At 39.1% G+C, this 25,761-nt stretch overlaps 1 protein-coding gene across 2 annotated transcripts in view; it reads left to right on the top strand.

Annotated features, from left to right (window-relative positions):
* FIG4 (FIG4 phosphoinositide 5-phosphatase) overlaps positions 1 to 25,761 on the top strand; it is a 315,676-nt gene that overhangs the window by 106,921 nt on the left and 182,994 nt on the right. For both annotated transcript variants that reach the window (XM_089664705.1, XM_089664713.1), the window contains exons 8-11: positions 12,969 to 13,097; positions 13,997 to 14,097; positions 14,731 to 14,893; positions 16,127 to 16,224. In XM_089664705.1, coding sequence (XP_089520831.1) covers positions 12,969 to 13,097; positions 13,997 to 14,097; positions 14,731 to 14,893; positions 16,127 to 16,224 — 491 coding nt within the window. The remainder of the gene's footprint in view (positions 1 to 12,968; positions 13,098 to 13,996; positions 14,098 to 14,730; positions 14,894 to 16,126; positions 16,225 to 25,761) is intronic.

The following is a 25,761-nucleotide window of genomic DNA, read 5'->3' as shown; positions in this document are numbered from 1 at the left end:
TCAATTAATGTTTTACAGATCTAGCAAGGTATGTGTGTTGGTCGTCTGCTGTTCCTAATTGAGATAAGAGGCTCTTTTGAAGTGTGTTAAAAATTACAGCTACAAATTCCATAGTTTGTAGGAGAGAGGGAGTAAGATCACTGGGCTCATGAAAACCAAAATGGCTGAGACCTTAACAAGATGTCTGTCGCCTACAACTTCCATGTTCCTATTGCGCATAATCATTACAAGCCACACTTCTGGCTCCCTGCTGCATCAGAACGGTGTTTAAGAATGACTTGACTCCCAGTATTGTACCTCGACCCCCCCACATTCTGTTTTGCCATTATCAAAGCTCAGGAAATTAGGAACAAATGAGACTGTTAATGCAACTATTAAAAGGTTAGTTTACCTTTACCAAAAAACTACAGGTAAGATGTGTCTGTAGATAAAAACAAGCTCTGTAGCTCCGACTAAAGTTGAATAATGCCCTTGCCATAGGTATAGGCCATTTACGTACCTTGTGAAGCCTGACTCGAATACTCCCAGGACATTGCTAGTTATTACTACTCACTCCCACCATCACCTTCTCTGATCCAAACCCCCTCACATGCTCTTTTCTCTCCCCTGATGCATTGGCTCTGAGTTCAGTGTTTGAGAGCTCGCTCCTATGATGGAGGAAGTAAGCAGTAATGTTTAGGCCTCAGTTAGCAATGTCCTAGCAACATCTTAGGAGTATTCCTGTCAGGATTCATGAGGTACGTAAATTACCTACACCTATAGCAAGAGCATTATTCAACATTAGTCAGTGCTACACAGTTTTTTTCATCTACAGGCTTCCCTTATCTGCCTAGGCAGTTTTTTTGATAAAGGTGAAGTAACCCTTTAACGATTAAAGCAACATTAACATAGCTGTGCTCAGAGTAGGGCTTTTAGAATTTTGCAGGCATATGGTGTGGTGCATTAATAAATGATTATAGTATACAGATCAACAAGATAATATATAGGTTTAATAACAATCATTGAATCAAGCTGAATCAGCTGCGTAGGAGAAATGAAACTGGGTATAGAAAAGCCATGTTCTGTTAACAAGGTGAGGTCGCTGACGACAGTTCGGTGTAAAACATTTTACACGATAGCAAGACTATACAAAGCAACAAAGCAGAGGGTGGTCTTGCTGCACTAACTTGGTCTCTTACTGGCGTAAATTGCAAAGAAGACAGGTGTTTCCAGATTTGCTGTCCAACTCTTCTACAGAAGAATAGGCAGACAATGTTAAGGATCAAGAATATGGTGATCAGCCAAGGAAACTTAAAGCAGCAGATGAAAGACACATCATCCTTTTGAAATTAGAAGATGTCCATTGGCATCATCAACATAGACTGGCCAGAAGTCAGTGGGACTCAGAAACACCTTTCTACAGTCCTGAAAAGTCTGGTCAGACATGGTCTTCATAGAAGACGTGACTAAAAAAGCCATACGGACATTGTGGAAACAAGGCCAAGCAAATCACCTATGCAGGAAACACAAGTACAGGTATGCAGAAAATGGCAGTAGGTGCTCTGGACTGATGAGTCCAAATTTGAAATGCATGTCTATAACAGAAGGCAGTTTGTTCCCCCAAGGGTTGGAGGGTGGTATCAGCATGAGGGTCTGCAGGCAACAGTGAAGCATGGTGGAGGTTCCTTGCAAATTAGGGACCGCATTTATGCATCTGGAGTTGGAGATTTGGTCAGAAATATCCGCATTGCTAAACAATGCTAAAATAAATACAGGCATATATTTATCCATCATGGAAAATCATGAGGTAGGCATTTGATTGGTACCAAATTAATTCTGCCAGCAGTACAATGACCACAAACATACAGCCAAAGCCATAGAGGAATATTTGCAGTCCGCCAGAGAGCCCTTGCCACCATAGATCTCAACATCATTGAGTCTGGTTAGTATAGTATGAAAAGAAGCAACTGTAACAACTTAAATCCACAGAAGAACTCTAGTTAGTACTCCTAGGTGTCTGGAACCAACTACCTGCCAAGTTCCTTAAAAGCTAAATTCACCTTTGGAACATGTTGCAAGTTACACCTACATTTAGGGGGCAAAGTGTTTTACTTAAGATAATTCTTCACAACAAACAGGGAATTAACTATATACCAAAAAATGAAATTCCTTACAACCGGTATCCCTTTTTGTGCACAAATATACGTTCAAACTCTAGACGCCAGGATATCACTTTCTCCCCTGAAAGTCCAAATAAAAGTCTCTCACAGCGTCTATATACTAAATGAACCCCTACAATGATTTAAATGTCTCCTTCTTTGTTCAGTATCCTTCCGTGCATGATCCTTACTTCATCCTCCACTTGTTACCCTCAAAGAAAGATATAAATGCACATAGTGTACTATCCTCTGTACACTCACAGCTATCAAAAAGAATCACACTCACAAAAATTAGTGTAAAGTTGTGCTTAACCACTCCACCATGTGTTCACTTCTGTACGTCTGTAATCCTTACTCTTACCCTCTATCTGCTTGACAACCACCTTATAACAAATTCCACCGACAAGATTCTTTCAATATATAGCCTCCTCTTCTGTCCTCCCCTCATAGGAGATATACCCTCCAGAGGAATACAATATAGTGTGATATCTTCAATACCTCAATATTGTGTTCTCGTGCTCCCCTCAATCATTAATTGTGACCACCAGTGAAAAGTGAATTAACACTCCACCACCTCACAGACCATGCACCTTACCGGACTAAGCCAGTCCAACAGCATAAGATAGAAACAGCTCCTCTTGGCCAGTAATATTCCCGGTTTCCAATGACAATGTATAATGGGTCAGAATAGATAAGCATACATTGTGCATTACGTTTTTAAAACCAGCTATTTATTCCAATAGAAAAGCGCTTACAAACATAGCACATCAGCGCTTCACTTGCTTCTTTCTGTAGCTCTGTGTGGCATCTCTACCACTTCTAGCTTTTTTGACCTGGGACTTGGTATTCTGTTGATCACCCAGGAGGTGGTGAGCTAGTAATACATATACGAATTCCTCCTTTGTAGTCTCAGGTAGTATCTCCATCTCTATAGCTTCTGTGGATCATCCATGAGGTGGTGATCATAATAATATACATATATAACATCTTGAGTTATGGCTTAGAATCCTCCCCTGATAATATACAATGCAAGTATTCTTTTGATCACCCAAGAGGTGATGATCATAGAAATACGATCTCAATTCCTCTTTTATAGTCTCATGTACCGTCTCCATCACTTATAGTTTCTATTGATCACCCATGAGGTGGTGGTCATTAATATGCATATATAACATCTCGAAGTGTTACGGCTCAGAATCCTCTCCTGGTAATATGTAACGCTGGGTTAAGTATGTTATTGGTTCTGGTATTTGTCTATAGTAGAGGTTAGGTAGGTGGATTCATCTACCATCCACCTTTTGTAGGTTACTCCTTAAGGGATTTATCTTAGTATTTGGTTATATTGTATTGTAGGTATTCCCCTTTTCCTACTCTGTTCGGTCATATTTATACAATTTATTTACCAACAGGTACGTCCTGTGGGCTTTATGTCAATAGAATGAGCCCATTACACACACATTTATATATGGGAATAGACTCTAGTAGGATTAATTTTGGTCACCCTTGTCTTATGTCCCCATGATTGATTATACTGCACAGGGTATGTATTGCAGTTTAATTAAATAGGTTTGTTGTGCATACATTTAAATACCATTATATGGCAGTGGGGTAGCAATGCTGTCATATGTTTTAATTTATTTCTGGTATCATTAGTAGATTGTTCCCAGTACATTAGAACTGTATTGATATTGTTTATATTGCTGTATTATTGTTTATATCTCAACTGTTCGGCTGGTGCTCTAAATACATCTTTAGAGGTCTCCAAGTGTGGTATTGCTTCTCTTAGATGGCGACCTCCGCCCACGTTAGGGCGGAGTTAGAGTGTTTAGCTGGCCGGAAGTGACGAAACGCGTCAGAGAGTGACATCAGACGTAGGCCGGAAGTTGTGGAGTGGCCATCTTGGATGAGGTCTAGAGTGAGCAAACGATGATTCTGATTTTAATAAGCAGAAATGCTGATGTGCTATATTTGTTTGTAAGCTTTTTTATTATTAGAATAAATAGCTGGTTTTAAAAACTTGATTCACTATGTATGCTTATCTATTCTGACCCATTATACATTACTATTGGAAACCGGGAATATTACTGGCCAGGAGGAGCTGTTTCTGTCTTATGCTGTTAGACTGGCTTAGTCCGGTAAGGTGCATGGTCTGTGAGGTGGTGGAGTGTTAATTCACTTTTCACTGGTGGTCACAATTAATGATTGAGGGGAGCACAAGAGAACGCAATATTGAGGTATTGAAGATATCACACTATATTGTATTCCTCCGGAGGGTATATCTCCTATGAGGGGAGGACAGAAGAGGAGGCTATATATTGAAAGAATCTTGTCAGTGGAATTTGTTATAAGGTGTCTGTCAAGTAGATAGAGGGTAAGAGTAAGGATTACAAATGTATAGAAGTGAACACATGGTGGAGTGGTTAAGCCCAACTTCACACTAATTTTTGTGAGTGTGATTCTTTTTGATAGCTGTGAGTGTACAGAGGATAATACACTATGTGCGTTTATATCTTTCTTTGAGGGTAACAAGTGGAGGATGAAGTAAGAATCACACATGGAAGGATATTGAACAAAGAAGAAGGAGAAATTTAAATCACTGTAGGGGTCATTTAGTATATAGATGATGTGAGAGACTTTTATATACCAAAAAACACCCTCCTAGAAACATGTATGTTAAGTATTGGGTGTATGGCATTATTCCTCCTCCCAAAAAAACCCACACAAAAAAAAGGATGTCCCTCACATTCACTTACCCCCCTAAGACCTGCCGCCAAGCTCCAAATCAACAAATGGTCAACATAGTTATTGGCAAAAATGCTCATATAGCAATGGAAATAGTTAAACCCTGCGCTTCGTGGCCCATAGCACGGTCATTTGTCTCAAAAATAGCAGCCTGGTAATCACATCTAGCTCTGCTGTCACCTCTCCCCTATATGGCCCCAGTGGGTGGGACGCCCCGCCCATCACCCAACGTCATGACACCGGGTCGGCGTGTGCCGTTGCACCAGCCGCTGGCCACCTTGCTACTGCGCATGCGCCTGTCCACAATGAACTGCCATAACAGCAGCGGCCAGAAGAGGAGCGTGATGTGTTCCAAAGGCCGGTCCCAGTGGCACCACCCATGGATGGAAGGGAGGAGGAGATGCCTCCCCCACACAAGTAGCCTTGCGCCCGAATGTCTGGCCACCTGCTAGGGCAATAGAAGGACCTCATCCCCCATGGCAGCAAACAAGGATCAATACATAAAATAAAATAATTACAAAGTTGCATAGCAATACAGGGAAGGAAAAAAAAAAGGAAAAGGGGAGAAACCATTGATAATTACAGAAATTGTTTAAATGTAAGTGCAGTATTTAACCCCGGAGGGAGAGTGGCCATTAGATTGTAACTCCATCGGGTTTCTCTCTGTAGGATTTGTTTGTCGAAGTCACCCCCCCTGGGGTCCACATAGATCCTATCCAGGGCAAAAAATGAGATAACATTTGTATCATATCCGTACACTAAGCCAACATGTCTGCCAATTGGGATGTATACTAAACCCGCATCTATGTAGTAAAGATGATCCTGGATACTACGGCAGAAGGATCTCTTCGTCTTACTGACGTAAAAAGAACCAAACAGATCTATCTATCTATCTACAGTATATATCGAATTCCCTTTTAAAATGTCAGTGACTTCAAATTTTCCCTTGTTAGCTCCTAATGTAAAACAAACTCAGCTGCCACATAAGTAGTTTAATAAAGCACAGTAAAGTATTTTAAATAATTGCTGTTGCTGTCTTTGCTTTGCTGTGTAACAAAGTTGAGGTTGCCATAGAAACTGAACATTTGCGCATCAGTGCTTAAATCTCTATATACAGTGCTTACCTGGATGTTGCCAAAATAGCTTGGTTGTATAGGAAATAACTGTCTGCATCCTGGGAGGTGGGGTGTTGAAACAACTGTTTGAAAATTTTTGCACCCTCCCCTACACAATATTACATACCCACATTTTGACTATAATGAGATGGTAATCACTCACAGTGATAATAAAGCAATATTGTTCGCACGTGTGTTGAGTTCAGTATACACCCACACTTTCTTCTTGCTGTCACACAGAATATCAAGTTAATCCATCCTGTTGTTGCAAACATTTCAGCTGAACCATCACGACAACTCTGTCTGCTCATTGTAAAAATGATTGCTAGGCACTGCCAAACAGAACTACAAGTTTAAGCAGCAGTACACGTGCTTGATATAAAATGTGGGTATATGAAAGTCAGGCCTTTTCAAATTTGTAAGTATTGATCAAACTATTTTGCTGAATGGTTGAATATAATCTTTTTTCCATTAGCTTTATTCAAGATAAAACAAAAACTGCATATAGTATCATAAGTGGGCAGTCAGATGTGTCCTCCAAAACCTCCAAAATTTCTCCTTAAAATATTTTCTCCTTTTTATGTTGTCCTGAGCAAATAGTACATATGTGCTGATATTAAAAATAACTAATGTGGAATTTTAGAAAAACTTGTGCTTGGCTCATTTACCCCCAGTTCACATATATGCGGCCATGCGGGCCACGTTTTGCACGGGCACGAGAGCCCATTCATTTGAATGGACTCCCATGCCCATGACATGCAGGGAAGAAGGCCCTGCACTTCTGAAAACGCAGCCTGCACGGGAACCTCGGTTCCCAGTACGGTTGCGTTTTCCAGTGCGGGCGGTGTGCTATTAGAAGTAATGACACCCGTCTGCAGGTCCGCCTTTCTCTGTGTGGGTGGTGCGGCTGCACGTATTTTCGTGCGGATCCGCAGGGGCACCACCCATACAGATATGAACCTAGGGTTAAGGTAAATTAACTGGTAATCTCACCATCTCCAGCAGTATGTGCTTGCCTTTCCTTTGCACCCCACCAATCTTCTCAGTGTCAGGAACTGAAGGACATGCTAAGTACTTAAATTAAGTAGCATGTTGTCCATCTAGATTATTTCAGTTCTATGTTAAAGAAAACATGATCCAAAACAGAAAAGCTGTCTTTGGTGTAAGACAGTTTCTCAGCTCCATGTACCCTCTAACGTACCCCACAAAGTGGGCTGGATTCTATCTTGGACCCCTTGCCTTGTATCTCTTATTGTGTAAACATTTTTTCCAACTATTATTTATATTTTTAAATAATTAAAAAAAAAATCCCTCAAGAAGACCTACTGATGTCACTTTCTATAAGCCTGGCACTAAGGCCTCGTTCACACCATACTTGCAGAAAAACTGATGGAAACTGACAGGCAGATTCACTTGCAGAGATGTAAGCATGCAACATGGAAAACACTGACCTGCACAGGGCACATAATCAAGCGCCCTGTGTGAACAGAAAAGCAGTTATGTGTAAGTTGCATAAGTGTCAACCATTCTTAGTGGGTGTTTGATTGAACTGCCTTAGTCTGAAATGACTGCTGTGAATCTTTTTGAGTTATTCTCTCCCAGTTTTGCTCCTGGATCCTGCAGTTTTGGCCAATCTGTTTGGCAAATTTGCTCTGGCACTGTCAGATTAAATGTGGATTCTTGGTAAGCAGAAATATTTAAAGGGGCAGTTCACCTTTACCAAAAAGCTGCCTATGCAGATCTGTAGATAAAAACAAACTGTGCAGCTCTGACTAAAGTTGAATAACACCCTTGCTATAGGTGTAGGCCATTTACATCCCTCCTGAAGCCTGACTGTAAAACGCCCAGGACATTGCTAGGTTAGGCCTAGTCATTACTGCTCACCTCCACCATTACAGGAGTGAGCTCTCAGACGCTGAGCTCAAAGCTACTGCATCAGGGGAGAGAGAGTGCATGTGAGGGGCTTTGATTCAGAGAAAGAACTCACTCCTGTGATGATGGGGTGAGCAGTAATGCCTCAATTAGCAAAGTCCTAGCAGCATCCTGCAAATATTCCAGTCAGGATTCATGGGGTACATAAATGGTCTACACCTATAGCAAGGGTATTATTCAACCTTATGTAGTCAGAGACACACAGTTTGTCATTATCCACAGACACTCTTATCTGCATAGGCAGGTTTCTGGTAAATGTGAACTAACACTTTAAATTTTGCAAAGATTCCTGAGTTATATATTGAAAAAAGCTTTCTCTTGTCCTAGACTTGGGGTCTTCCAGAAGCTGTTGTATTTAAGTAGAGGTCATATGACAGTTTAGGGTTGTAATCAAAACTTTTCAGTTTATTTCTGTTCAGTACATTTATGTTTGTAGGTAATCTGAAAAACGGTGTTGATTTTGCCCTTTTGCATTAACTTCATGGAGTAATTGGTGTAGTAAGTAAAAGTAAAAAGTTAAATACATTCTAAATTTTTACACTACAAAATGTGGAAAAACATAACAAGTATGTTTACTTGCACTTTGCCCATAGTTACTATACATGTGCAACCTCTTCAATAAACCAAGTGAATTTTATGGGTCTTGCATGTTCATTCCAATTTGTTTTTATCAGGCAGTTCACTATATACAGATTAAATATATAATATAGGATGTGTATTTTACTCTTCACTTTTGAAAGGTAAACATGCTAAGGTACGCATTTTACTAAGTATAGCACTAAGAAGTAAAATTAATTTCCTGATGAGCAGTACACAGTGCACAGATATTCATCTAGCCATCCTGTTCTGAGACACACAATATTATCTATGGGCTGAGGCAGTGTGTTGCATTGTGTGTATTTTCTTTAATGTAAAAGTTACCTTAGACTGTACGCCCCTTGAGGGTTAGGGACTGATGTGAATGTACAATATATATGTAAAGCGCTGCGTAAATTGAAGGTCTATATAAGTACCTGTAATAAATAAATACATTTGAGAGGAAAGCATACAGAAACAAGTCAAATCAAGTGCAGATGGTGTAGTATGCAGGTAATACAGACATTATTCCAAGGCTCAAGGATGAACTAATTTTATCTTTTCTGTTTTGCAAAATACAGCAGTAAGGTTGGCTTTTGTAGTCAATCAGTAGAAAACCAAATTCATTTTTTGTGCTGATGATAATGGCTATATGGGCTACCTCTGATTGCATTTCTGATCCTGATAATTAAAGGGCAAGTGAGAAGATGATAGACTGGTTTGTGCACCTTGTACCCCCACAGTTTATTAAATTTTCTGTTCCCTCTGATGTTTTTTTTCCTTATTATTAGGAGTTTGGTGAGCATACCTACCTTTGCACCTCAGTAGGAACACTCGTTTTGTATGTGATAATAGTAACATAAAAAAAAAATTGTAGGTTACACCAACATTAGGCACAGTTTACTTGGATGAAACAAAAGAAACAGTAATAAGTATTTTGGACACTTATGCAAAAAAGAAAATGCTGACCCCCGACCCTGACTGTTGACCCTCACCTTGGCCCAAGCCTTGACCCTGTAACTGACCTAGATCAAGCCCTGATCTATCAGGGTTTATTTGATCTCCTGCATCTCCAGAAAAAAACACATGATAAAAATGTTATAAATTGAGTTGCAGTTCAGTGAGTAAAATACGTATTTGATCCCCAAGCAAAACATGACTTAGTACTTGGAGAAACTCTTGTTGGCAAGCACAGAGGTTAGACGTTTCTTGTAGTTGCTTACCAGGTTTGCACACATCTTAGAAGGAGTTTTGGTCCACTCTTCTTTACAGATCTTCTCTAAATCCTTGAGGTTTCTTGTCTGTCGCTGGGCAACTCGAAGTTTCAGCTCCCTCCATAAATTTTCTATAGGATTAAGGTCTGGAGACTGGCTAGGCCACCCCATGACATTAATGTGCTTCTTCTTGAACCACTCCTTTTTTGCCTTAGCAGTATGTTTTGGGTCATTGTCATGCCAGAAGACCCATCCATGACCATCTTCAGTGTTCTGGCTGAAGGGAGGAGGTTCTCATTCAAGAATTTACAATACATGGCCTTGTTCATTGGCCCTTCAATGTGACAAAGTCAGCCTGTACCTTTAGCAGAGAAACAGCCCCAAAGCATAATGTTTCCACCTCTGTGCTTTACTGTAGGGATGGTGTTCTTAGGGTCATAGTTGACATTTTTCTTCCTCCAAACACGGCAAGTCGAGGTAATGTCAAAGAGCTCAGTTTTGGTCTCATCTGACCACAGCACTTTCTCTCAATCCTTCTCTGAATCATTTAGATGTTTATTGGCAAACTTCAGACGGGCCTATACATGTGCATTCTTAAGGAGGGGGGACCTTGCGGGTGCTGCAGGATTTCAATCCATGGTGGCATATTGTCTTAACAATGGTTTGTTTAATAACCGTGGTGGTGACTGTTATCCCAACTGTCTTGAGATCATTCACAAGATTCTCCTGTTTAGTTCTGGGATGATCCCTCACCTTTATCATGATCATCCTTACCCCATGGGGTGAAATGTGTTTATGTCCAATTACAGCCCAGAGTCCTGTGTTGCCATTCAATACAGGGCTTTGTACAGAGGGATCAATCTCACTGTTTGTCATCCCTGCAAAGCTGTAATGAGAAACCAATAGATCTCTTATTAAAGCAGCATATAATACGCATCTTTAGCATTTAGGCAATTATTTAACCCCTTGACCGCCCTAGATGTTAACCCCTTCCCAGCCAGTGTCATGAGAACCGTGACAGTGTATATTATTATCACTGATCACTGTATTAGTGTCACTGGTGATGTGAGTGGCAGTTAGTCCCCCCACCATCAGTTAGTGTCAGATTGCCCACTACACTATTGCTGATCACTGCCATTAGAAGTATAAAAAAAATTACAGTATATATAATTCCAATTAATATACACTTATTGAGTTTTTTTTTTATCAAAGACATGCAGCAAAATACATTTTGACCAAAAAATCATGAAATTTGATCTACATTTGAATTGCATTTGTTTTTAATACTAATAATTTTTATTGCTTACTTCAGCAAGATAAGACATCTTTCAGAAACAAAGGCAAAAAAGTGCGATATATCAAAACAAGGAAGAACAACCAGTTTCACTAGTCAGATACAACAGTATTCTAGCATATTACCAGATATAGAACAGTACGTAAAAATAACATGTATATAGCATGTAAGAGAGTAGTGGTAACTGGATCAGAGTTTGCTATGAAACTGTAGAATAGACTTCTACAGGAGCTGGTTCTAGTTAGGCTGATTCTGCAAATATTGAATTGTCTAGGGATCAGGAAGGGATTTTTAATTTTTGAGCAAATTGGACCGAACTTTATTTGTTTTTTGCCTTCTGGATCAACTGTTGATTTATCGTTCTGAGAGCACAGGTTTTCAAGTTGTTTATTCATTTTTTATTGGGTAAATTCCATATACATGTGCCTTTTTTTAACCTAACTTTGTATCAGTGTAAATTCAGACCTTGGTTTCCTTTATGCATATCTCTACTTAGGCATTGTTTAGCCAACATCATTCAACTGTTATTCAAATGACAGTATTGGCTTTGAATTGTATAAAATGTTGTATCCTTTACTGCTTCAAGGAAAGCTGAGATAATGTTTGTTGTGAGTGTGAGGTGTATTGTTACAATTTAGTCACTATAGAATATATTCTGTTACACCTTTATCAACTGCTATATCACAGCATGCATATACTCAAAACATTGATTACGTATTATTCATTCACTACTATTTAAAATTAAAAAATATATAAAAACATGCATTTATTACACAGAAATTTACTAAAAACGTATCCATTTTTTCCCAAAGCCATATAAACTTTTCCTTCATATTTATAAATGTAGTATTCAACTATACTGGTTCTTTAATATAGTATAAACAGGTAATTTACCTTAGCAAAACTGCTCTTAAATCCAGCATAAAATTCAGTTTATAAACTCACAATTTTATCCTAAAGCATCCAGATCCAATATGAAGCTGAAATATCTGTCTGGTAGTGAACAAATACATGTAATCACTTGTTTGTTTGAATGCATTCTGTGGTGTAGCAATTGGTATAGGTGTAACACGGTATATTGTATGATTGCTTCAACCATATTATTATTATACAGGACTTATATAGCGCCGACAGTTTGCTCAGCGCTTTACATTATGGAGGGAGACAGTACAGTAACAATACAGTTCAATACAAGAGGGATTAGCAGGCCCTGCTCCTTGGAGCTTACAATCTAGGAGGGGGGGGATAGTGGTACAAGAGGTAATTAGCTGTGGGGGATGGAGTGATAGGAAGAGTAGAGGATTCCAGTATTAGCTGGGGTCGGGGTAGGCTTCCCTGAAGAGATGGGTTCTCAGAGTGCGCCTAAAAGTGAGCAGAGTAGGCGATAGCCTGATAGATTGGGGTAGGGAGTTCCAGAGGATGGGTGAAGCCCTTGAGAAATCCTGGAGACGGGCATGTGAGGAGGAGACAAGGGAGCAAGAGAGTGGGAGGCCTTGCGAGGAGTGGAGAGTACGGTTTGGGTAGTATTTAGAGACAAGGTCGGTGATTTATTTAGGGGCAGTGTTATGAATGGCTTTGTACGTCAGTATTAGTGTTTTGAATGTTATCCATTGGGCAATTGGGAGCCAGTGGCGGGTTTTTCAGAGAGGGGTGGCAGATACAGAGTGGTTAGTAAGGTGAATGAGTCTGGCAGCAGCATTCATGATGGACTGGAGTGGGGATAGCCAGTGATGTGGTAGGCCAGTGAGGAGGGAGTTACAGTAGTCAAGGCATGATATAATAAGGGAGTGAATGAGTTGCTTAGTGGTTTCCGAGGTTAGGAACAGTCTTATCATATAACCTTTTGTATCTCAAATGCTGTACTGCACAAATAATATAAGTGTGTGTTTGCCATATTGGAAAAACAATATGCAGCAATCGACAGAATATTTATTTATTGCTAGTTTAATTTTTTCAGGTATTTTTGGGATATGCAGTGAACCTTGCATGAAATATGTCTGGAATGGACAACTTTTAAAGTGTGTAAAAGACATCGTACATCGTGACTGGCTGCTTTATATAATTCATGGATTTTGTGGACAGTCAAGTATCCTTTACAACATGATCAATGAACTGTAAATGAAAGATGAGAGTTTCATGTTATATAATGACTGACGTGATAGTGCTCAACATGCCTGGCAGTTTTTTTCTTAGAAAAGTTAGAAAAACATTGGGATTGATTTACTAAAGACAAATAGACTGTACACTTCGCAAAGGGCATTTGCTCCAGAGCTTAGTAGCTTAGTAAATAAGATAAAGCTTCACTTTGCAAAGAATACCCAATCACATGTAAGGAAAATAATAAAACCGCATTTTGCTTGCACAATTGGATGGTGGAAGTCAGTAGAGCTTCCCCTAATTTACTAAGCCCTGGAGCAAATTCCTTTGCAAAGTGCACAGTCTATTTGCCTTTAGTACATCAACACCATTGTCTCTGTTGTTTAAGGATAAGTTCACTTTTAATAACATGTTACACCCATATTCAGTGTGTAACATGTTACTAAAGCCACCTTGGCAGAAGACTTGTAGTTCTCAGTGAAATTCAAGGGTGCTGGTGAGTTCTCTCAGTTCATTGATCTTCCTGGAGTTGAGTAACTGTCTGCCCCTACGGGATGTATGGGTAGACAGCTTTACTGAGAGTCTGCATGAAGCTGACAATCTGCTGATCGTGGTTGCAGGCTTCTAGAATAAAAATAATAAATTCACATTTTTCACCTTCAAAAATAGTGTACTTGTTTGTTTTTGTTTTTTAAAAGTAAGCTTATCCTTTAAAATTAGATCCCTGAAAATTGTCATTTGTCAATTGATGTCATTTACAGATGCATGACCAGCAAAAGCTGTGCATTTTGAGTCACATGCTGTGATTATTTTATATTGTAGATCTATTATTTGTTCAATTCTCTTTAGTCCATTATATCACAAATTTACCTAAACAAATTTACAAAGAGCTATTAATTTATGGTCGACCAATCTATGTGACTCTGATGGCAAGAAGATCAAGCAAATTTGCTGGCACACGGTTTTTAAAGAGAGGAGCAAATTGTGAGGTAAGCATTATTTTTTGAGTGCTAAATATTTGATAGTTACCTGATAGTTTGAAATTCTTTACATCTATGGCCAGCTTTAGGCATCCTAGATTACATGGCCTGAGGCTATTAATCAGTGTTGTGGATGTTTTTTATCATTAGTAACCTCTGCAGACTTTCAATGAGATTGGAATTTGTTTAGTCTTGTGGGCTGAATCACTTTCTGACTTCTGATTCACCCACTTTATTTGTACAGTTTACCATTATCATTGAAAGTGTACGTAAAAGAAAGTCCCAAATTTGGGTTGTCCCCAGAAAAGTAATAGAGGGGAAATCTTCCAATGGGGATACTAGTTCTGGTGACCGGGGGGGTCTCCAAGGAATTCTCTTAATTTGCAGGGATTGCCTCACACTTCCTATTTGGCTATGGGACAGGATGCAAAGGGAAATCTCTGCAATAGGCCACAGATGGTGAAAAACAAATCTGACAGGGGTTATAACCCTCTCTTGCTCTTTCAAAAATGGGAAAAAAAAGTTTTGCCTATATTTCTACTTTAAAGTGCAATTACAGGGCTGAAAGAATGACACTTGTAGAAGGCTGTATATCTGTAAAAATGATTATTGTTTAACTGTGGTTTTTCTCTTGTCCTATAGGGTGATGTTGCCAATGAAGTAGAGACTGAGCAAATAGTACATGATGCTTCTGTGATGTCATTTACTGCAGGAAGCTATTCCTCCTATGTACAAGTTCGAGGCTCAGTCCCTTTGTATTGGTCCCAAGACATTTCCACTATGATGCCTAAGCCACCAATAACATGTAAGTTCTCTTTATATACTTATCAGGGTGGGATGGTTGGTATAAAAACAATTAAAAATAAAACCTAAATGAACCTGTATACTGTATAGGTTACTGTATAGTTAGTAGGGTAACTGAAGCATAAACAACTTAATGGTTTGTGGACATGGGCAAGGTTTCTGTTATTCCATCATGTTCCTGTATTCAGGCAAGATGGAGAAAGGTAACAAAGGAACAGTTAAAGAAAAATGTTGCTCTGTCCGATTCAGCCAGGCAGCATAGGAATAACATGTATATTCTTTCACAGTACTGTAACTGCTCGTCGTTGTCTGTTTGTCCTGACTGGTGAACGATTGCTAAGAGTAAAACGTTTTGAAATGTTCGAATTTCAAAGCAAATCATTGTTGCTCGGAGTTTCCTGCTCCCATACATCTCACCCCACGTGACCATGTCTGGACCAGCTGATAAGTAGTTCAGCCGGTACAAGCAGTTGTGGAAAGAGAGGGACAACAGAGAGCCAGCACTCACAAAATGAAAGGAGATTATATTGGATTGTCAAAAACAACCGTTGGTTGCATTGTTATTACAATGCTGATATAGAATGAAAGTGTATGTTGTGACCATGAGGGATTCTACAACATCAGGTATGTGTATGGTGTTAGCTTGTATGGTACAAGGTATACGAGTGTTCTTCAAAAAGTTTCCACACTTTTATATTTTAGTTGGAAACAGTGAGGCCGGGAGGAGTAGTAATTGGTCATGTCTGAGAGTGTCAGGTGACTAGGCTGTCTGACAACCTGGCTGACCTTGCAGTTTAGTATAACAGTTGTCATGTTGTTTTTAAAATTCTTAATAAATAGAGTTAAAATAAAATTCTGAAACTTTTTCAAGACCCCTCGTATGTTGACAGCTGCTGTTCGCTCTGTAGTTTTTTTTTTTAACTGTAGGTTAGCTCTAATTGACGCTTTAGCTGTCAAAATTAATAAAAAAGTTCTGGCCAGCCTTACTTATTTTTTTAGAATCGTTTCATGACATCTGCTCCCATAGAGTCCCCTAAACACTTTAACTCTTTGTACAATCCACATGGCAGGTAAATTTTCAATTAGGGAATGCATGTAAACGTCTGGGTTAAATTTATAGTTCCACCTCCTTGAAGTTAAATCTTGCAACTCATGCTTTAGGACAGTCTCTCTGTAAGTTTATGAGCAGTAATAATATTTCTGCTGTCTAATATTGTATTTTTTGTTCTGCCAGTGGACCAAGCAGATCCTTATGCACATGCTGCTGCTTCCCACTTTGACCAAATGCTTCAGAGATTTGGATCACCCATTATTATTCTGAACCTTGTGAAGGTAAGAACATTTCTTTTTAGACTAGTGAGTAGTGAGTAACAATATTACTCACCTGCCAACTGTTTGCAGTAAAATTACTGTGAGCGGGTGGCAGGTAAAGGCACAATAACGTACATATGCATCATCTGTGCATGGGTGTGCTGTGTGCCACTCCTGTGCCTGTTGTGTCCTGCCCCTGTGGTGGACAAAGCGGATTACTGTTACCAGTACACAGGCGCAATGAGCTTGATTGGTCATAGCGATCACATGATTACAATGTAAAATCAACAATCATAAATGGTTTCCATTCATGACCGCTTACTTACTGATTGGCTCACAGCTATCACTTGGTACCTTAATATCAAAAGTATCCAAAAAAAAAAATATAAACAATGTGCAAAGTGTCCAAATAACTTTCAGTCCGTGGTGATGTAGACCTGATTACTTGAAAGTTCTCTGTTCTCAAATAACATACATTCGCAGTCCCCCGTAGAATATGTGTATGTTTTTTCTTGCAACAGGGTCAAACAACGCTTTGTCTGGTGTTGGGTAATGGTATCTCCCTTCTTTCCTTTACTTCAGATCATGCACTCAACATATCCTACTTTCTTAAGGAAATCAGAAGGATAGAGGAAGCCCCCAAAGCATAATACTGCTTTTATTTTGAGATTAATTAAAAGTAATGCACTTACAATATATCATAAACAATGTGCTTCAACTTGCGAGGCAGTAAGGACAACCTTGCGTGCGTTCCACCAGACATCACTGGAAACCGGAAGCTCCGTCTAATGCGCGTTGTGCCCTTCCCACTGAGTGTCTTTAGAGACAGGAATTTCCGGTTTCACAAACTAGTCTTATATACCATGTGTGCTCCTCCTCTTCCTATCACCAAATTCCTATTCTTGTTTGAAACTAAGTTTCGCGTTTTTGTCACAATTTTGTGGAAAATAAAGAAATTAAATAACATTTGTTTTGTTTTCATTATTTTTTTTACATACTGTCATCAGTGCAGTACAGTGCAATCATATGATTGGTGTGGTGATCAGGGATACTGACTGGTGACCGTATGTTAAAGAAAAAAAAAAAATGTATTCAAAATTTTTAAAACGTTTTTACTATTTTTTTTTTTTACATCCTGTCATCAGGATGACACTCTACTAATCTGGGGGGGTGATCAGGGATTTTTTTTTACACTGTTACTGTTTACATAGTTACATAGTTAGTCTGGCTGAAAAAAGACAAAAGTCCATCCAGTTCAGCCATAAAAAAAAAAAAGTTATAATCCTACACCCACAGTTGATACAGAGGAAGGAAAAAACCCAGCAAAGCATTATCCAATTTTCTCCTGCTGGGAAAAAAATTCCTTCCCCAGGAGGCAATCGGCTATTCCCTGGATCAACTTTACCTATAAATGTTAGTATCCAGTTATATTCTGTGTATGTAAGAAAGAATCCAGGCCTTTTTTGAAGCAATCCACTGAGCTGACCAGAACCAACTCTTGAGGGAGTCTATTTACCTTACACATTAGCCATGTGTGGGGAACTGTGTCAAATGCTTTTGCAAAATCCAAGTATACCATGTCCACCGCCACCCCTCTGTCCAAGGTTTTGCTCACCTCCTCATAAAAAGAAATCAGATTTGTTTGACAACTTCTGTCTTTCATGAATCCACGCTGTCTGTTGCTTAAAATATTTTTTTACAGCAAGAACTCATCTATGTGGTCTTTTATTAAACTCTCCAGTATCCTCCCAACTATAGAAGTTAAACTAACAGGTCTATAATTACTTGGTAAAGATTTTGACCCCTTTTTAAATATTGGCACCACATTGGCCTTACGCCAATCCAGTGATACTATGCCAGTCATTAAAGAGTCCCTAAAGATTAGAAACGATGGCTTTGAAATGACAGAGCTCAATTCTTTAAGGACCGTGGGTGTATGCCATCCGGTCCAGGTGCTTTATTCACCTTTATACTGTATAAATATTTCTGGATCATATCAATTGTGAGCCAATTGTGAAGTTCACTGTAATAAGCAAAAGTTTGAGTTGTCTTGAATGAGTTAACATTCATGACAGCTTAGTTACTGTTGACATTCTGTGATTGGCTACAGCTAATCACTTGGTACAAGTAGCCAGGTACCAGGTCATAAACTATAACCAATGAATGAACTGTACTATGGTTATTTCCATACAATGGTGTCAGAACTGGTGCAGCTGTCCAGGTGTATATCACTATTATATTGTGTGTGTGTATATATATATATATATATATATATATATATATATATTTATTTAGTTTTTGTGGACACCATACCTTTCACACAAACCAATCATTATACACTTCTTGGGATTTTTTTTTCTGTACCAAAGACGTATCAGAATACATATTGGACTAAATTTATGAAGACATATGATTTTTTAGATTTTTTTATTGGATATGTTTTATAACAGAAAAGGTTAAACATTGTCATCAGTACGGTTTTCAGTGCTTTTTTTTTTTTTTATTACAGAGAGAGATTTTTTTTTTTCCTTAATTTAAAAAATATCACTAAATGTAAAAATTATTTGTCACTATGAGGTAGTTTTATAATGAAGAGATTAAACTGCTCTCTGAAGAACATAGTCTTCACGCCATACTGCATCTGCCTTTGCAGGTCATTTATAAAATGCATACTGTGGCCTTGAGCCTGCAGTGTGTCTGTTAGAGTGTTCACTGCAATGTTATGCAGATGACACTCAGAAGAACACTGCAGGCTACTCATATGAATTGCTAGGAGGGGACCCTACTACCCTGGTGCCTTACGTGTGGCTCATCAGCCCCTGTATGCAGCCAGCTGAGTGTTGGGTAATAGATAAACATAACTGCAGCAGCTCTCAATTGACAGCCTGCACACACTGACAGCCTTTATTTACATTTTAACTGCTCTGGTGCTGGTGCTGGAATGCAACCCGTTCAGGTAAATTAAAATCAAATGCTCCTTACCTGCTCACTGGCTCCCAAAGTGCTGGCTGCTTCCAAGCAGTGGGGTCAAATGTAATCAGCAGAGGCTACCAATCCAAGCTGTGAGATGCCAGATTAGACGGGAATTGGCCTGCTGTACAACCATGGTCACATGAGCTGCTAGGAGATCTGGTTAGGACCATGCAGATTCTGGAATCCCTGTGACTGCCCTTTTGGAAATGGAGTGCCGGGGAATATTAAATACAATAGAATAACAGTTAATGTTTCTTTACAATGATGTTAACTTTTAGCTTGCAAGCACTCATGATCAGGGTCCTTATGAGTCTCTTGTTTTGAATTGTATTGTAATTGTACTGTCTCTCTTTGTTGTGTAAAGTTCTGCAGCAATAATTAGAGCTAAGTAAATCCTGTATTATAGAAATAATAGTAATAATAATACAATGAATTGATAGCTGTAAATGCAAAACTGCTGTTTGCATAAGGTATTCTTAACATCTTTACAATGCGCTACCACATGGATATTAGCGCAAGTCAGCACATTCATATTGAATTATTATTATTATTATATTACTACAGTATTTATATAGCGCCAAAAGGTTTGCTCAGCGCTGTACATTATAGTGAGGGACAGTAAATGTTACAAGACAGTAACAATACAATACACGAGGGGCTCGAGGGCCCTGCTCTTTCGAGCTTACAATCTAGGAGTGTGTTGGCAGCGCACCATAGCATGGTAAAAATTGCATATGACTTGTTTTTAATGCATCACACTGCAGTGCAGTACATGTGCGTTGTGGCGGGTTTCATTGTCCAGTACTGTAACAGTGCACTGGGGTGATATTCAAAATTAATGGCACTGCAGCGCAAGCACAACAATTACATTATATGGAAGCACATCTAGACAGTGATACATTTACATTAAGACTCCTACGCATAGAAAATATATTAAAGTTGTGTTATATCAAATGAACTAATTTCCTTGGAAGTCTTGTTTTCTGTGCCCCGATCCCAGATTTAAAGTGATTGTAAACCCTTACATATACCAATTGAAGTGACTATCCTCAGATGATAAACAGATATGAAATAAATCCTCCTACATAAGTTGCACATGTTTATCTGCAGCCATCTCTTCTCTACAGCCATCTTTACTCTACAATCATTCAAATTACAGAATTTAAATAACATTCCCGAGCTCCAGAAAGCAGGGATTTGATGTCATACAGTTCACAGCAAAGAAAGGAGACCTGAGTGAAGGGAATTGACACACCATGATGATAATGTGGACTTGGCACCTCAAAAGGCTGTATGAAAGGGCAAGCCCACCATGTTGTTCAGAATTCATAAGTCAGCCACGATAGTTTGCAACAATAGGTGACACAACAGAAGTGATCCCCTTTACATTCTCCCAGTAAGGCATCTGATCCAATCAACAAACTTTTAGCTGCATTCCAAACTCCCTTATCAGTACTTTGATAGGATTAGCAGAATCTCTTCCTTATAGTATTACAACTATTACTCGTCCTATATACAGATATTTATTAAATGTTATATTGTTTTTGTGAGTGGTAGTGTGATAAGTTTAAACAATATGATGATCGGTGTCAGTCTTCTGACACTTTGATTGTGGTCCTGTGAGTTGGAAAATCTTTGTGCAGGGTGAGGCTGAGAGTGGCATTGTATCGCATCAGTGACAGCACAGTGTGAGTATGATCAGTCATTTGTCATAAGTTGGTGAAGGTGGTCAAGATTTGACACCCTGTCCTTCACACACACCCCTTCTACATAGTCTCATGCTTACATGGTCTTATAGGGAAACATGCACAGCTTGAAGTCGTCAGTCATCTGCTGCGTGCTGGAGAGGGTGGCCGGGGCCATCTTCCAGGATTATCTGGTGTCAGCATAGACTGTCAGAAGTGACTCAGGCAGATAACAGGGGAATGACAGAGCAGACATAAATCACACTAGGTGCTTTGAATTGAGGCATATACACATTATAGAAGGATGTATTTTGTTCATTTTTCATTTCAAAGGGTTTACGTAAAATGGGGAAACCATTTATCCCAGTGGGCAAAAGTGTGAAAACACTCCATAGATGAGCGAAACTGGCTACTTACAGTGTCATCATAGTGGGGTTTTTTAAGTGAAAGAGGCTTTAATTAGGAATTGGCATTTCATTTCACTATATATTTTTTGTTTTCCAACACATGGTATAACAGGAGTATTTTGTAATAGTGTAGGAAAAAAAGAGTGGGAGTCGCTGATAGCAACAATTCATGATGAACCTAAGAATCTAATTTCTATGTCATTACCTCTATTTTTCCTCTCCCTTTCTATATTTCCTATACCTTAATGAAAGATTATCTTATTGGATATTTCCATGGTAAACACTTTGACTACCCACAGTAGATCTGTGTCATGAATAAACTCCCCTATGTCTGACAGGATGTAAATGTATGTCTTTTCTGTCTGGGTGCATAAATCAGTAAACACAATGGCTTGCAATTTTCTAAGTTTAGCTTCATTCATATAAAGATTCCAGCAACTATGGTGATTTAGCAGGGCAACCATCTGCATGAATTCCATGGATCGTGCCAGGATGAAGTGATGAGTCATTCAGCTAATCAGCTGCTTTTACTGAATTATTTTAAAGGGTAACTCCACTTTCTTGAGAAAAAAATAGCAAATAAATAATATAGCATATAAAATTGCTGTACAAGCCATTTTGTAAATAAACTGTTATTAAAACTTACTTTTCTATTTCAATTTGCAGTGCGGTACCTTTCCAATGCAATTTGGCAACCTGGAGGTATTCTGTGTATTTTATATGCCTCCAAAGTGTCATTTTCTGCATGTGTGATTGGCTCACTGATTTTCCCAGAAGTCTAAGATGCAAATCAAATTTTAGGACCCTCTGCAGCAAAAATCTAATTTTTAGTTAACTACTTCCTAAGGGCTGACTACTTTTAAAGGGATACAGAGACTTAAAGATGAACTATGCTGCATCTGAGCACCACAAACCAAACATGCTATTTAATTCATTTTCAGTATTCAAAGCAAACTCCCTCCATTCACCCATGTCTCCATGGTTTATTTTGCAGAGAAGTCACTTAGAAAAACACCCCCTAGCACAGGGGTAGGCAACCCATGGCTCTCTAGCTGTTGTGGAACTACATTTCCCATGAGGCATTGCAAAGATTACAAAACTGACAGTTACAGCTATGACTTGCAGAGGCATGATGGAACTTGTAGCCCTGTGGCTCTCAGGTTGCCTACCCCTGCCCTAGCATTTCTGGTTGTGACAATCTTGAGCAAGGGCAGATGGTTCATGTAGCAATTGCTTCCTGGAATCTGCCCTTAGTTCAAGCATACAAACAGGAGGGTGTGCTTTGCTGAGAAAATCCCTCCTTCCCTCCTGAAACTCCTGAGATGTATGACATTCATTGCCTAGGCATGGAAGCTAGGAAGTGACTAAGGAAATATAAAAAAATGTTTAAAACAAGTACATATGATATACTTTCCTATCTATTTACCAATAGTAGCTGCATCAGAATTAAAAATAGTCAATGTTGATGGAGAGAGTGAAGTTCCACTTTAAAGTGCACCAGGCAATTATAATGAACCAGACCCTCCCATTCAGAATCAGTATCTGAAATAGATGGTCAAACAAAAAACTATTCCTTCAGAGCAAAAACATGTAGGAACTTTCAACAAAAGGGGTATGATTTATTGTTCCCTACAAAAGTGGTGTTGCTCTTTTAAAGTAAACCTTTTAAATTAAAAATGAGTATTCATGTTTTGTCTACAGTCTACCTTAGTCAGTAATGAAAACTGCTAGGCAAATATATCAGACACTAAAATCAAGAGCGTACGTGTGACAAAGACCATCTGTACTTTGGCATAGGACTGTTGTTTTTCTAGGTATTTTGGAGGACTCTTCTGGGACCTTTAGCAAATTCATCCAAACTCCAGTGTCCAAAACGTAATGTACAATGCTAACTTTTGTAATTTTTCACTGCTTACATAAGATTCATGCCTGAAATCATTGAAGTATACAAGATGAACTTATTGTGGGAACATGGTGGGGCTGGCTATCGTTCTCCAGAATGTGATGGGTACTTTCAGTTGTCATGGTCTAATGTTTGGTGGAAACAAATGCATAGTAGAAACAAAAATCATTCTGAAATTCTACTGACTGACAGTTTACGTCTGAGTTTCTTACTCCTTACTAATATTTATTTATTTGTGTTGCCTTTTTACCCTGCGCACAGTGAGCAAGTATGGGCAACCTCCAAAAAAAAATAACAGATTACTTAATTGTTAATTTCCTATCAACTTCAAAATTGTCAAACATTTTAAAAATCTTGCTGCTTGGTCTTACAGCCAGATCTGGTTATACACATGTAACAAAATATGAAAGATTTGGCCTCTCGGTGGACAAGCTAAATGTATGCATTGTGTCGGCACTACAAAAACTGTGCTTCAACGACTTTATTTAGAGAGAGGGGCAGTCGTTGTAAAAGTGGACATTTATTGTACATACAGACATCTCACCAAGAATATTAGATGCTGCCATATCTTCCCACCCCTAAATTAAATTAGTAAGCGCAGGAGAAGTAGCTCTTAATGCAAATGCTTCAGACACCAGATAAAGTATGTATGTTGCTGTGGGGGTTAATCTTACATTTGGGATTAGTTTTAGGGGCAAGAGTTGGAGGTAAAGGTTCATTGTTGTTCATTCCCCACACAGGCCAACTTTAGGCAAGTTTAACCACTTTTAACCAGATTTTAGTCTAAGAAAAACCAAATAGATAAAGAAAACCTACAACCAGGACTTTCAACCATTTTGTAAAATTGGTAGAAATTGTGGGTGGTAGGTTGCATTCATTCTTTTGGTTGAATTGGCGCTTGGAAGTCAATGTCTAGCATTGTATTAATTGTCATGATCATGATTGTTGTTAACCCACATGTGATGTCACATTGGGTGAAGTCACTCAGGTGATTTCCCTTGGTGGCCCCGCCCCTCACATATTTAAGAACTGTCAAACCACTGGAGCAGGCAGACGGCTGGAAGCGATCATCGGGTGTGGAGCCTTTATATTTATTTATTTTTTAAATATTTTTTGGGGGGCAACGGCAAACATAGTAATTGACGTTGGATCTACTGTGGGGGACAGTCTTAGTTTTTACTGTTAATAAAGGACTTCTCAAAGACTGTGTCCTGTCTTTTTTCACAGTACACTTTTTGTTTTTTATGAATGAGTAGCGGTACCATGTACCCCATACTCATTCACAAGGGGGGGTGGGATCTGGGGGCCCCCTTTTTAAAGAGCGCTTCCAAATTCCGATAAGCTCCCCACCCGCAGACCCCCACAACCACCAGCCAGAGTTGTGGGGAAGAGGCCCTTGTCCCCATCAACATGGGGACAAGGAGCTTTGGGGGGGAGCCCCCCTGCCCCAAAGCACCCTCCATGTTGAGGGCATGTGACCTTGTATGGTTCAGGAGGGAGGGGCACTCGCCCATCCTCCCCTCCCCTCCTTTCCTGATCTGCCGGGCTGCATGCTCGGATAAGGGTCTGGTATAGATATTGGGGGGGACCCCACAACATTTTTTTTTTTTTAATTTTGGCGTGGGAGTTCCCCTCAAAATCCATACCAGACCTGAAGGGCTTGGTATGGATGGGAGGGGGGCCCTACGCCATTTTTTAATTGCTGGCAATTCTTTTACAATCAGCTGTCAGTGGGGGAACCCCGTAGGAACTTTCAACAAAAGGGGGATGATTTTTTGTTCCCTACAAAAGCGGAGTTGCTCTTTTACAGTAAACCTTTTAAATTAAAAATGAGTATTCATGTTTTGTCTACAGTGTACCTTAGTAATGAAAACTGCTAGGCAAATATATCAGACACTAAAATCAAGAGTGTACGTGTGACAAAGACCATCTGTACTTTTGGCATAGGACTGTTGTTTTTCTAGGTATTTTGGAGTACTGTTCTGGGACCTTTAGCAAATTCAGCCAAACTCCAGTGTCCAAAACGTAATGTACGATGCTAACGTTTGTAATTTTTCACTGCTTACATAAGATTCATGCCTGAAATAATTGAAGTATACAAGATGAACTTATTGTGGGAACATGGTGGGGCTGGCTATCATGTTCTCCAGAATGTGATAGGCACTTTCAGTTGTCATGGTCTAATGTTTGGTGGAAACAAATGCATAGTAGAAACAAAAATCATTCTGAAATTCTACTGACTGACAGTTTACGTCTGAGTTTCTTGCTCCGTTTTAATATTTATTTATTTGTGTTGCTTTTTTGCCCTGCGCACAGTGAGCAAGTATGGGCAACCTCCAAAAAAAAAAAATAACAGATTACTTAATTGTTAATTTCCTATCAACTTTAAAACTGGCAAAAAAATTAAAAATCTTGCTGCTTGGGCTTACAGCCAGATCTGGTTATACACATGTAACAAAATGTGAAAGATCTGGCCTCTTGGTGGACAAGCTAAATGTATGCATTGTGTCAGCACCACAAAAACTGTGCTTCAATTACTTTATTTAGAGAGACAGTCAATGTGCTCATATAAAAGTGGACATTAACTGTA

This window comes from Staurois parvus, unplaced genomic scaffold (assembly GCF_062004578.1).
Source record: "Staurois parvus isolate SC_StPar_1 unplaced genomic scaffold, SC_StPar_1.0 ptg000048l, whole genome shotgun sequence".
In the NCBI taxonomy this organism is placed as follows: Eukaryota; Metazoa; Chordata; class Amphibia; order Anura; family Ranidae; genus Staurois; species Staurois parvus.
This window is presented reverse-complemented; position numbering and strand designations above follow the sequence as displayed.